The sequence below is a fragment of the Zingiber officinale genome, chromosome 9B (genome assembly GCF_018446385.1).
Source record: "Zingiber officinale cultivar Zhangliang chromosome 9B, Zo_v1.1, whole genome shotgun sequence".
Lineage (NCBI taxonomy): Eukaryota > Viridiplantae > Streptophyta > Magnoliopsida > Zingiberales > Zingiberaceae > Zingiber > Zingiber officinale.
The window spans coordinates 72,276,631-72,290,318 of record NC_056003.1 but is presented as its reverse complement, the minus strand read 5'-3'; the positions used below and the strand labels follow the sequence as shown (position 1 = coordinate 72,290,318).

The 13,688-nt window shown below is 37.7% G+C and overlaps 1 protein-coding gene and 1 pseudogene across 1 annotated transcript; both read left to right on the top strand.

Annotated features, from left to right (window-relative positions):
- The first annotated feature begins 5,572 nt into the window (after positions 1–5,572).
- Positions 5,573–8,956, top strand: LOC122023056. Its single transcript, XM_042581151.1, has 2 exons — positions 5,573–8,088; positions 8,170–8,956. The coding sequence occupies exons 1-2, from the start codon at positions 5,573–5,575 to the stop codon at positions 8,954–8,956; spliced, it is 3,303 nt and encodes a 1,100-aa protein (XP_042437085.1).
- Positions 8,957–9,780: 824 nt separating this feature from the next.
- On the top strand, positions 9,781–12,730 carry LOC122023054 (annotated as a pseudogene).
- The last annotated feature ends 958 nt before the right edge of the window (positions 12,731–13,688 follow it).

The following is a 13,688-nucleotide window of genomic DNA, read 5'->3' as shown; positions in this document are numbered from 1 at the left end:
CGCCTTCCTCTTCAAAATTCCAGCCATCACCGACTCCATGATAATGTTCGCTGCAAAGAAAGAAGGAGAAAATCAGTTAGCAATCAAGGCAAATGTACAAGTAAGATTCTTACCAAAGCCGCTAGGGAGGGGGGTCCTAATCGGACTCAGGCCGAATATGTACATCACCCCTTCTAGCAGGAACTTAGTGATGTCAAACTTCAGACCGGCTAGCATGTTGGCGGCATGGAGATAGTCCGGCCGGGTCTTGAATCTTCTTAGTGCAGGGGAGGTTGGTGGTCCGATCTGCCACTGCGTTCGGAAGGGGGCCCGCTCAGCCATCCGAAGGTAGAAGTAGAATTCTTTCCAATGTTTATTAGAAGAGGGCAGTTTATTGAAGAAAAATAAATCGGGCCGAGCTTGGAACATATATGTGCCCAGCTCGGACTGTTTAGGGTAATAAAAAAAGTAAAAAACCTCCGGTCGGAGGGGGATATTGTGGATTTTAGACAGGACGACAACACCGCATAAAAGGCGGAAAGTGTTGGGGACTAGGCTCCCGAGCGGAATGCTGAAAAAGTTGCAAACTTCAACGATGAAGGGATGAATTGGAAGTCGTAGACCGGTTGTGAACTAGTCGCGGAAAACACGAAAAGCTCCGCGCGGCGGTTTGTGTGGCCGAGCGGAGGGAGAAGGTAAGATAATTTTGAAGTCAGAAGGGATGTCAAAAGTATCCATTAGAATATCGGCGTCGCGCCGATCGAAGCGCGAGTCCATGGTAGTATACCATAGGCCGAGGGCTTGGTCTTGAGGTTGGGAGGAGCAAGCCATTGTCCAAGCGGATGAAACCAAAAAAGACGAAATGCAGAGGATAAAAGGAAGAAGATGGTAGACGAAACAGTGCGCAGCGGACGATAACACGACAAGAAACACAAGGCTAACGAAGAAAGAAAGAAGAAGAATCTTATAGAGGAGAAGGAGGATCAACGAAGAATGAGGGATCGCCGGAAAAAGAGAATCGAAGCTGCCGGAGCACTAAAACGCCGAAGGAAGCTTCTGGGCACGCGAGAGCATAAATGCGGCAAAGGCGGAGAAGGTGAAGGATTTATAGGGTTAACCCCGAGCGGCCTCCACCGTCGGATTCAGGTCGCGAGAACCGGAGCACGCATCGCGCCGTCCATTTCAAACTAAGGCGGTCCCATCGAAGGCAACGCCGCCGCCGTACGCTGATGGCATCAGGGGTGCCACGTGGCATTCCATCACAGGAGAGCATTTAATAAGCGCCTTATCGAGGCACAAAGCGCGTGCTCGCCATTAATGAAGGAGATTGGCGCAAATTCCGAGGAGATCCGAGAGAGGGTGGCGTTGACTGAGGCCGTACTTATCCACACACCGGCCGAGCGGATGATGATTTCTTGGAATCGCCGCTCGGCACAACGGGCGTCCAGTCAGTTGGACTAATTGCCTCCTTCGACTAGACTTGAAGGGGAAGCAAGTGATCCGGCGGTGAGAACATGGGACCCCCTTTGAGGGAAGTCAACACCACGTCAAGGTCAAAGGTCAAATGGCCGATCGGAAAAGGGAGACCGGCTAGCCGAACGGGGGTCTAAGCAGAAGCAAAGGCAACCCGACGGGGAGTCGGGTCTCCGATGCTCATGGGGAATAGAGTCGCCTGGCCGAGTGGGTAGCCCGCTCGGCCGAGGCTTGAAGCATCGATACTGTAAAGGAACCGTTGGAGCCAAGCACTCGGTCGGAGCGATGCCTACGTCCGACCGGGTCGATGCTTGCCGAGCTGATGGATACTCGGCTCGGGGAAAAAGAAGACAAAGGCAGAGGGAACATTGGGGAACATCTTTTTCTGACATCGGGCATGTTTGACGACCAGGCCATACGCAGAATCGTACAACGGAAAGTTCTGCTGTCCCATCGGAAAGGTGATCAGACTGTAGCAGTATGGTGTCAGGCATGTTCCTCTGACAATCCCATACTATGGTATGGGAAACGACACGTGTACACCTCGGTAAGTGTGCACAAGCCTCCCCACAACTCTATATAAGAGCCCTCATACTTCGACGAAGGTACGCACGATCACGCATTCCCGCATCTTCGAAGCCACTTCTGCATTTCCTCTTGCCTGACTTGAGTGTCGGAGGGTCGTCGCCGGGAACCCCTTCCCGGCTCGACTTCTTTACAGGTTCGCCGGAGATCCCTACGACCGGCCGGAGATCCACGTCATCAATTCGGAGAGCGCCACGTGCCCAGCGTCCGTTGATTCAGCGTTCGAACAGGATCAATGACTCCCACTACAACATTTTATTTTTGGCAACGCCTCTGATTGCAACGGCTTAAAAACCGTTCTCTTAAAGTACATTAGGCAACGGTTTTTAATAGTGTTGGTTTAATAAATTTTTTTAATATGCAACGATTAAAAACCGTTCTCTAAAATACATTTATTAAAAAAAAATTATACTAAATAGATTAGGCAACAGTTTTTAATATTTTTTTAAAATATTGTTGCGCTACATTAGGCAACGGTTTAAACTACAATATTCTTTATTTTTTGCAACGCCTCTCATTGCAACTGTTTAAAAATCGTTCTTTTAAAATACATTAGGCAACAGTTTTTTTTAATTTTTTTGCAACGATTAAAAACCGTTCTCTTAAAATACATTAGGCAATGGTTTATTTTAATTTTTTTGCAACGATTAAAAACCGTTCTCTTAAAATACATTAGGCAACGATTTTTTTTAAAATTTTTCTCCAACGATTAATAAATGTTCTCTAAAATAAAATTCCTATTTTTATTTTCCTTTTCTAAAATTTCTATTTTTTTAATGATTTAAACTTATTATAATTTAACCCTTAAATTTTAAAATCAGAAACTATTAAAAAAAATTTATTAACTCAAATACATTATAATCCAACTCATAAATTTTAAAATCTTAAAAGTTAAATACATATAATATATCTTAAAAATATAAATAAAAAAAACCTTAATCGAACACATAAATTTTAAAATCTTAAAAATTAAATACATATAATATATCTTAAAAATATAAATAAAAAATAAAAAAAAAACCTTCTACCCGCTCCGGTGCCTGGATTAACTCCCATGTCTGTAAAGTCACCCGGCTTTTGATCTAAGCAGAGTAATCCCATGTATCAAGAAACTGACTTTGAAATTAGTCAAAGAAGCGTTTACACTAAGACAATGAAAATAAATTAATTATATTAAAATTTGCTAGAAGTTTATATATTATTGATTATATATAAATATATTTAGCACCGTAAGGGTGCTACCCGCGCGCGCATTTCCCTACTATTTTTTTGGCCGACCTTTTATTTTCCCTACTTTTTTTTTTCTTTTCCCTCCTAAAGTTTCGCTACCCGCGCGCGCATTTCCCCCAACCGGCGTCGTCAAAAATTTCCCCCAACCGGCATAAAGTTTCCCACGCACCCTCCAAAAATTGTTGTCTACCCCGCCGGCACAAGCGTCGTCTCCCCCGGTTACACCAGTCCATGTTTATATGGGTTCGCTTGGAGTAGCTGGTTAACAAACAGCAAGTCGGCCGCTTGCACCAGTCTTGAGACCTGATCGCATCCCTTACGAGGTAGAGGACGAAGAGCAGATAGATTTCGGCTTGAGTTCCGATTGAGAAGGCAACGGGTGGCCTTGAAGCAGGTGCGAGGTCCGTAGGTTGTTTCAATTTTACTATTTGTTGATTGCAAATGCTGTGGAAATCTTGCGCCCTTGATCCAACTATAATTTCAGTCTCTGCTTGATTATCACTACTTCATTATCACCAGATCCTTCGTTGTAGTAATGTGCACAATAATTGTTTGATATAATGCTTAGGAGATGTTTTTTATTCACTGTTTGCATTAATTTTTCTTTTCAAGTAAAAGGGGGAAGGTAGATTCCCTTCCCTGCTATAAGAAAGCTTCCCTGATATAAGAAAGCATTATTGAGTATGCTTGTGATATTGAGGGAAGTGCCTTCTCGTCATCCCCTAAATATCAACTTGGACAAAGCAATTGGAACTTGAAGGTTTTGATATGTATCGCCCTTTTATGTAGACATCTAATCCAATCATGACTTTAGCCGAATCTATCATGACAAATTACTTTTTACTAAATACTCCTTATACATGTTACAACCTTGTAACATGATAAGTTTCCTGGAACCATCATGTTTATTTTTATAAAACAGCAAGATGATCTTCAATTGAATAATAACCAAGTCAACTTTATTATCGTCAACGTCACCAACCATGTTGATCCCAACTATATGGGTGTAACAACATGTATTGTATCCTTCCGCTGAACTTTTTGCAACTATATTACTAAATAAGATAAACTCTGTTAACATTTCCAAAATAAGACTCAGATTTACATATATATTTTATTTTTACCTGTAAAAATTGCAATTCACCAAGTGACAAAAGCACAACTACAATCCATTCTATATTGAACCATGATTTCTTTATGAGTTCATATCATATCTAGATTCTAGAATATCAGAACTTAGTAACTTGGCCTGAGCCCTTCATGAGCCTGTAGCTTTGGTTTAAAAGGTCTTAAGCCACCTGATTAGATCCAACACTCTGTGGTTCTATTTTTCAATCATGTACCTTTAAGTTTGCCAGCTGCAAATAACTTGATTTTTATGTCATATTTTATTTGTTAATTTTGCATCCTTCTTTTTTGTTTCCTTTTTTTTCTTCCCAGTAAAATAACAAGAACCAAAGAGATAGTATAGCACCTTTGTATTGGTTAGTTCACCAATTGATTCTATAGGTTGAATTAGAGTGGAAGACCTAAGAGATAGATATGCCAAAGAAAAACAATAGTCGACATAATACAAAATAATACAAAGGGACTTACTTGACTTGAGTATTTGTAGTGATATAGTTTTGCAAAGAGCTCAATTGAGATAAACAATTGATAGTTTATTAGTGATAAGATTCATCTAGCCAACCCAAATAGTTAGGACAAACACAACTTGATGGTGAAGATAGGTATGATGATTTATTCTTTAATAAGATTGTTAAAAATCGCCTTTGAGCTCAGTTGTAGTGTTTATATTTTTCTCTATAACATGTAATGTTCTCTGTAACATGTAATACATTACTCTTTATATTGGTCATACATTGCCAAAACAATATGATGCATACTTCAAATAAACTTTTGAAGAAAAATATGTCTGATAACCTTACCTATATTTGAGAATGCAGGCATTCCTGAACCTCTTTCCTAATGCTTAGTGTTATAGAATATGGTCTTTTATTGTGTACAGGATGCACTACTATTCTTTTTTATGTTAGTCTAACCACCAGTCTCATAGTGAACAGTATATAACCCTTTCACATTAAATTTAGATGTTTGTTATAATAGATGTTTTCTAGGTTTTAACTACAACAGACATTTGACCAGGGAACAAGTAAGGTGCCATGACAAAAAATGATTTGGAAAAGTAAATATAACTCAACATCATATTCATGGCATTTAAGAATGTCATAGCTTATCATTACATATTGGCATACAAGTAAATATTCCTTATCCTTTTTTATTTGATGCTATCCTAAGGAAGCCGATGGACAAGGCGTGGATGAAATTACCAAGATATAGCCCAGAATACATTAATGGTGTTGAAGTTTTTCTGAATTATGCGTACACAAAAGGAAACCCCCAAGGAGTAGAGATTTTGTGCCCTTGTGCTAAATGCCACAATGCTTTTTGGAGGACAAGGGCAGTGGTGCTTGATCATTTAATTGGATACGGATTTGAAAAAGGATATGATGTTTGGGTTCGTCATGGTGAGGGGCTAATAAACCCGATGGATCTCAATGGTGATATGGATGATAGAGAGGATGCAATTGATGATATTGATGGACTATTGTATGAACAATTTAGAGATGTGGCACAAGAAGAAAATGGAGTTGGCGAAGGCCCTAATGAAGATGCTAAAAAGTTCTATAATCTACTTGAAGATGCAAAGCAAGAGTTGTACCCGGGTTGCAAAAACTTCACTAAATTGTCATTCACTATTCGACTGTATTTGTTGAAGTGCCTTCATGGTTGGAGTAATGCATCTTTCAATGCTTTATTAGTGCTGTTGAGAGAATCTATGCCTCAATTGAATATTCCCGATTCATTAAACAAAACTAGAGGCATGATAAGGGATTTGGGGCTTGATTATAAAAAGATTGATGCTTGCCCTAATGACTGCATGCTATATTGGAAAGATCACGAGAATGACACCTCTTGCCATGTTTGTGGAGCTCCACGATGGATTGAGAATGTTGAAGGAGATCGCCAACTTGAGGAAAATAAGAAAGCTTACAAAATTTCCGGTAAAGTTTTGAGACACTTCCCCTTGATTCCTAGGCTTCAAAGGTTATTTTTGTGTTCAAAGACAGCTGGCTCATTAAGGTGGCATGAAGAGGAGCGTTCAAAGGATGGAAAGTTAAGGCATCCCGCGGATGGAGAGGCGTGGAAAGACTTCGATAAATGTCATCCTAACTTTGCCAGTGATTCACGAAACATAAGGCTTGGATTGACCAGTGATGGATTTAATCCTTTTAGATCCATGAATGTGTCTCACAGTACTTGGCCTGTGGTTTTGATACCATATAACTTTCCACCTTGGTGGTGTATGAAGGCTGAGTATGCTATGCTATCTTTATTAATCCCTGGCCCGCAATCACCAGGGAATAACATTGATGTGTACCTCCAACCATTGATTGAGGAGTTGAAGTTATTGTGGGATTCAGGAGTAGAAACATATGATTCTTCACTAAATCAAACTTTTCAAATGCGAGCAGCTCTATTGTGGACTATCAGTGATTTTCCTGGGTATGCTATGTTGAGTGGGTGGAGTACAAAAGGGAAATTAGCATGTCCTTGTTGCAATTATAACACTAATTCAACTTATTTGAGGTATAGTCGAAAGATGTGTTATATGGATCATCGTGTTTTTTTGCCTATGGATCATGAATATAGATCAAATACAAGGGCTTTTAATGGGAGAAAAGAATCCAGGCCTCCACCAACTTTGTTGAAAGGGAAAGATACCTTAGAATTATTAGAAAACTTCAATAATGTCTTTGGAAAGATGCAAAAAAAACTTACCAATGGTCCTTGGAAGAAAAAATCAATTTTTTTTGAGTTGTCATATTGGAAGCACAATAGCTTGCGCCATAACCTTGATGTGATGCATATAGAGAAAAATATATTTGATAATATAATTGGGACTTTGTTGGATATCCCAGGGAAGACAAAAGATCATGAAAAAGCTCGTTTTGACTTACAAGACATGGGCATTAGAAAGAAACTTCATCCCAAAGAGACAAATGAAGGTAAAAATATAATGTTCTCAAAAGCATGTTTCTCCATGACTCCGAATGAGAAGACTATTTTCTGTGGTGTTTTAAAGAAAGCAAAAATACCAGATGGTTGTGCGTCAAACATCTCAAGATGTGTTCATGTTGCTGAGAAGAAAATTTATGGTTACAAAAGTCATGATGCACATTTCATTCTACATTACTTGCTACAAGTAGCTGTGAGAAGCACAATGTCCAACCAGGTTTCCCACCCTTTAATTCGTCTTTGTTCATTTTTTCGTTGCTTATGCCAAAAAGTAATTGACGTGGGGGATCTTAATATCTTGCAATCAGAGATTACTGAAACACTTTGCCAGTTGGAGACAATTTTTCCTCCTAGTTTTTTTGATATAATGGTTCATTTGCCTATACATCTAGTGGATGAGATAAAATTAGGAGGGCCAGTACAATTTCGATGGATGTACTTTCCAGAAAGATATTTAGGTAAATTGAAGAGTTATGTTCGTAACAAGAGTCGACCAGAAGGTTCTATTGCTGAGGGATACTTGGTTGAGGAATGCTTAACATTATGCTCACGATATTTGCATGGTGGTGTAGAAACAAGGCTTAATAGAATGACAAGGAATAGTGATAGATGTGATCCTTGTGAAGTTGGCATTGGTCATTCTATTGGAAGTGCAAAAGTAATTTCTCTGGAATACAAGTTAAGGAGTCAAGCCCACCGTTACATCTTGTTTAATCATGATGAAGTTCAAGAATTCATTAGGTAAGTAAATCTATTGGTTGTTGGCTTTAATTATGTTAAAAGTATTTAACATTCATTTTAACAATGCAATTTCAATTGTAGGGAGCATGAAAACGTAATTACAAATGTTAAAAAAAGAAAGAAGTGGAGCAAAGCAAAGAGTCAAGGACAAGATTTCGTTGAGTGGTTCAAAAATCGTGCTTTGATGGATGATGTACCTGACCACCTTAAGGAGCTATCTAGAGGACCAAATACAATTGCAAGATGTTTTTCTAGCTATGTCATTAATGGTTACCGGTTTCATACAAAGCAACGTGATGCAAAACGCAAGACACAAAATAGTGGTGTTTCGGTGGTGTCAGTGACCCAAAGCTTTGCTAGCACTAAAGATGAAAATCCAACAACAAAACCAATAGCATACTATGGATCAATTATTGAAATAATTGAACTGGACTACTATGGTAGTTCTAAATTTGTGTTATTTCGATGTGATTGGTATGAAGTTGAGGACGACAAGTATGGGTTGACTTGTGTTTACTTCAATAAGAGATGTTATGTAGATGATCCTTTTGTGTTGGCTTCTCAGGTCCACCAATGCTTCTATATTGAAGATCCTTTTGATGCTAACAGAAAATATGTTATGAAGACCGTTCCACGAGACTTTTTTAATATGAAAGATGATATAAATTCAAATGCCCAGGAGTTATATCAAAGCGAGCCGTCAGATCATGCTGTAAATCTAGCTATAGTTGATTCCAATTATGAAGTCGAGTTGGTCAGGGATGATATGCCGGCGACGGTTATTGAAAATCCATTTCTTAAGTCAAATATGGTGGAATCTGAAGATCAATTAAATTTTGATGCCACTTTGTCGGAATCCATGGATTAGTCTATCTGTACTGATTTTATTTTGTTAATTCAATAGTAACTAATTAGTCTATCTGTACTGATTTTGTCACTTTTTGCGCCAGACATTTAAACACAATGAGTATCTTTTATTTGTTCCAAATTGTTAATATTTGCTTATCTGTTATTCAAATAATTTCTTTACTTTATTTGTTCTAAATTTCTAATATCTACTATTCAACTTGGCTGGTTCTAGAGTATTGTGTTGGTGGTGACCTCGTGACATTATTCAAGCAGGTGAGTGTGTTTATTTTTTGCAAACCAAGATTTTTTTTTCCAGATTGCATTTTGATTGGCCAGATGATTAAGTAGTTTCACCTATCTAGCAAGCTCCCATCCTAAATGTTGGGATCTTAGATGGACCGATCAGATGTCGCTCTTTCCAAATGTGCGCAGCTTCTGATCGGTCTGCGGACCGATCAGGCACTAATCTGATCGGTCCCGAGACCGATCAGGCACTAATCTGATCGGTCCCGAGACCGATCAGATGTCGCTCTTCCATTGCGCTTACAGCCTCCTGATTGGTCTCCAGACCGATCAGTAAAATCACAGTAGGCTACTGATCGATTTCTGATCGGTCTGCAGACCGATCAGTAATCGCTCAGTAGCCACTGATCGATTCCTGATCGGTCGGCAGACCGATCAGGTGTCCAAGGTTTCACTGGATCGGTCTACCGACCGATCCAGTTTCTTGACTCAGTCCGGGTCGAGCCCTTCTGATCCGAATCGTTTCATACATTGTCTCACTTGTTATGTTATTGTTTTAATCATTTTATGTGCTTTTGTTTTTTTTCCTTTTTTAGAAAAATGAACAGGAGAATTGATATTGAACCTCATCAATTTCAAGTTAAGTCCAGTGCTGAATTGCTCAAACTGTATAAAGTAAAAGTAGAAGGTGCCAAGAATATGAAGAAAAATAAAGAATCTACTTCAAAGCAAGAGCCAAGGAAAAATTCTACAGCTGGAAGTGCAGTCCAAGAAGCTAGAAATACTCAAATACAACATCAAAAGAAAGACCAAAGGAAGCAGCCATTGACCACTACAAGTGCAATTCAAGAAGGTGCCAAAAATATGAAGAAAAATAAAGAATCTACTTCAAATCAAGAGCCAAGGAAAAATTCTACTGTTGCAAGTGTAGTCCAAGAAGCTAGAAATACTCAAATACAACATCAAAAGAAAGACCAAAGCAAGCAGCCATTAAGCACTACAAGTGCAGTTCAAGAAGTTAGAATGCAGCAAGAAAAGTTAGAAGTAAGATCTACTTTGATGCAACATGGAAAGCAAGAACAGAGGAAGAAGCTATTTGCCATTGGAAGTGCAGTCCAAGTAGGAAGATCTACTCAAACACACCACAAAAAGCAAGACCAGATGAGGCAATCCTTAGCCACTGGAAGTGAAGTCGAAGTTGGAGGATCTACTTACATTCCAAGTCAAAAAGACCTTGATAACCATGCATTTTTAGTCCAACCTGAATCATCTAAGAAGATTGATGACCAAAATGACAGATTTTGTCCAAATAATTTGAAGAGACAACTGAGAAATACAATAGGAGATCATGGTCAAGGATCTACGGAAGAACAACCAGCCTCTAAGAAGCCAAAGGCTACTTCAAAGTGTCCTGCTATATCACTTGAAAAATATATTAATAACCATAGGGATCAACTTGAAGAAGAGGAATTAGAAGATGAAGAGAGTGAAGAAAATGACATAGAACAAGAAGTTGAAGGGGATATCAACTTTGAAAATGAAGAAGATGAGGATACTAATGACAATACAACCGAAGGTAACATTTTTTCTAGTTTAAGGGGATATCAACTTTTGATTTTAACTCATTTGTGTTTTAAGTGTCTTTGCTTATTTTAGACATTATGAAAATATGAAATTTCTTGTTTATTCGTAATGTTAATTAGGGGCAACATCGAAGAGAAAACGGGGAAAGACATTGTGTAAAAAAGTTCATGAACGATCAATAAATGATAGACAAGAAATCATCTTGAATAAAGAAGGAGAACCCGTTGGACCAGACCAGAAGACAGTTTCTCAACTTAGTAGTTTCTTGGGAACAATAGCAAGAAGTGCAGATTTGTGTCCTCTTACTTACACAAATTGGAAAGCTATACCAAACAAACAACACATATGGAATTATATCAATGTATCAACTTTTTTACTTTTGTGTTTCTACTACATGTGTGTTTTTGTATTTTTATAAATTAGATCTTTATAACTGCATTACTTTTCTTGGCAGCAAAAATACATCATTCCAAAAAAAGGAGAGAAGGCTGTGTATGGTATTATAAATGATGCTTGGAGGCGATATAAATGTTGGATTAAGAAAAATCATTTCACCGAGTATACAACCATGCGCGAGCGGCTGAAAAATCGTCCTCAAGACATACCAGAAGCACACTTTAGAGTGTTGATGGATTATTGGAGACTTGAAACCATTCAAGTAAGATACATAATTTTATAATTAAGTAATATTTTATATTATATTTTTCATGTTTGATAAAATTCATTTTTCATTGATGAATTTAGGAAATAAGTGATAAAAATGCTAAAAATATTGCTCAGCAAAAATGGAGACACCGTGCAGGGCCTATAAGTTTTGCTTGTATAAAGGAGAGATTGGTATTCTATTCTATTTGTTATAACATACATTTAAATTGGCCTAAATTTAGTGCTTAAATCATTGTTTTCTTCTTGCAGAGTGCAAGCAATGAGGATAAAGAGTCTCCAACTCAAGATGAAATGTTCATTGAAACTCGACAGAGAAAGAAAGGAAAACAACTAGATCAAGAAACAAATAATGCAATTGTAAGTGTTTCTCTACGCTTTACATGTCAAATGTAATTATTCACTATCACAATTAACATTACTTATACAATTGCTAGACAAAACTTCGAGACTTGATTGAAAATTCTAGTGTACCTTCTACTGAGGCTTTTAAGACTGTATTTGGCAAAGAGAAGCCAGGAAGAGTGCGATGCTATGGAAGAACTACAACACCTACACTCTTAAAAAGAAATGAAGAAATAGCAGAAATTGAGAAAAGGCATGCTAATGAAGTCAAACATTTAACTGATAAGGTGCACGAGATATAAGCAAAACATGAAGAGATGGAGGTGAAACATAGTAAAGAGATGGCGGTAATGGAGCAAAAATTTAAACTTCTTCTAAGGACCATGTTAAATCAAAATGACTCAAGAGTAGACATGGAGTCTTTGGCAGCTTTGTTATCTCCATGTGATGCTAATAGTGGTCTACGTTCATCCACATCAACTCATGCTCCAAATAATCCCAAGGTAAAAATGAAGTTCATATTAAATAAATATTTTTGGAATTTGTTCAAATATTTATGCACTCAAGGCATAACTTGTGGTGATTCCCTTTTTCAATAGACTTATTGCATCCTTGGTATACCTGTTAACTTGACTTATTGCACGTAACCTCTTGACTTATTGCATCCTTCAATAGACTCCAAATTTAGTTATTAGTTAGATCTTCATATCTTGTCCTTGGTACTGTAAATTTATGTCATTCAACATGAGTCACGTCATCACCATGAGTTAACATTTATCTAATAATTTATTCAACATTTATAACTCTCTAGTAGCTATGATTTTTCAATTATTATTTATGATGATTGGTGAGGTATTAATATTTTAACTTTTATATACAGGATCCTAATATGGATGGTGATCATGTGGATGAAGATCAAATGTTGGACATAGAAGCGGAAGAAGATGATGCTATATAGCTTGATTTTTTAGTACAAGTACTGATAGTGGATGAAGGTCAAATGTGGATGCAGATCAAATATTTTGATCAGTAATGATAGATGACAAATGATTTTATATTTTGTGTGCAAAGATTTAAGTTTAAGGTAGAGAAATATTAAGACAAATGTAGATGAAGATGATGCATACTTTATTAATTAGTATATTTGTTTGAGTATTATAATATTTTGTTTTGGATAACAATGTAATTAATTTTCTTCAATATGTATGTGGATGATTAATATATTTTGAGCATGTTTTTCTTTAATTGGTATAATTTTCTTCAATTGGTATATTTTCAGTATTAATTTTTTCTGTTGCTATCAACAACAACAGTTTTCCTCTGTTGTTATCAATAACACCGGTTTTCCTGTGTTGCAATCAAAGGCAACGGTTTTTCCTGTGTTGCAATCAAAGGCAACGGTTTTTTCTGTTGCTATCATAGATAATGGTCATAAACCGTTGCCATAGAATGATTAAAAAACCGTTGGCTAATATTCATCAAAGGCTACGGTTTTTTTATAGTGTTGCGAATTATTAGTAAAACCGTTGCCTAAACAAAAGGCAACGGCTGACTATACCACGGTTTAAAAACCGTTGTCTAAAGAAAAGGCAACGGTTTTTATACTTTAGGCCACATTTTTTGGACGTTGCCATTGGTGAAAAATGTTGTAGTGTCCGTTGGGGAGGATACTATTGAATGCGTCTAAGTGTATATCATTACTTGATACTAAGTCCATTAAATAGAATTATGCCCCTTCAGTTGGAGAAGATCACACGCTCCTAAATAATTTCCTATAACCATCCATTAAGAAAATTTGATCTAGTGATCCGCAACAAACCCATCCGTTGTGGAGGAAGGCACTCAGAGCCAACACGCAAGCTTGTTGCATCACTTACTAAACCTGTAATGGAGACCATGGGATTTATTAAAATCCC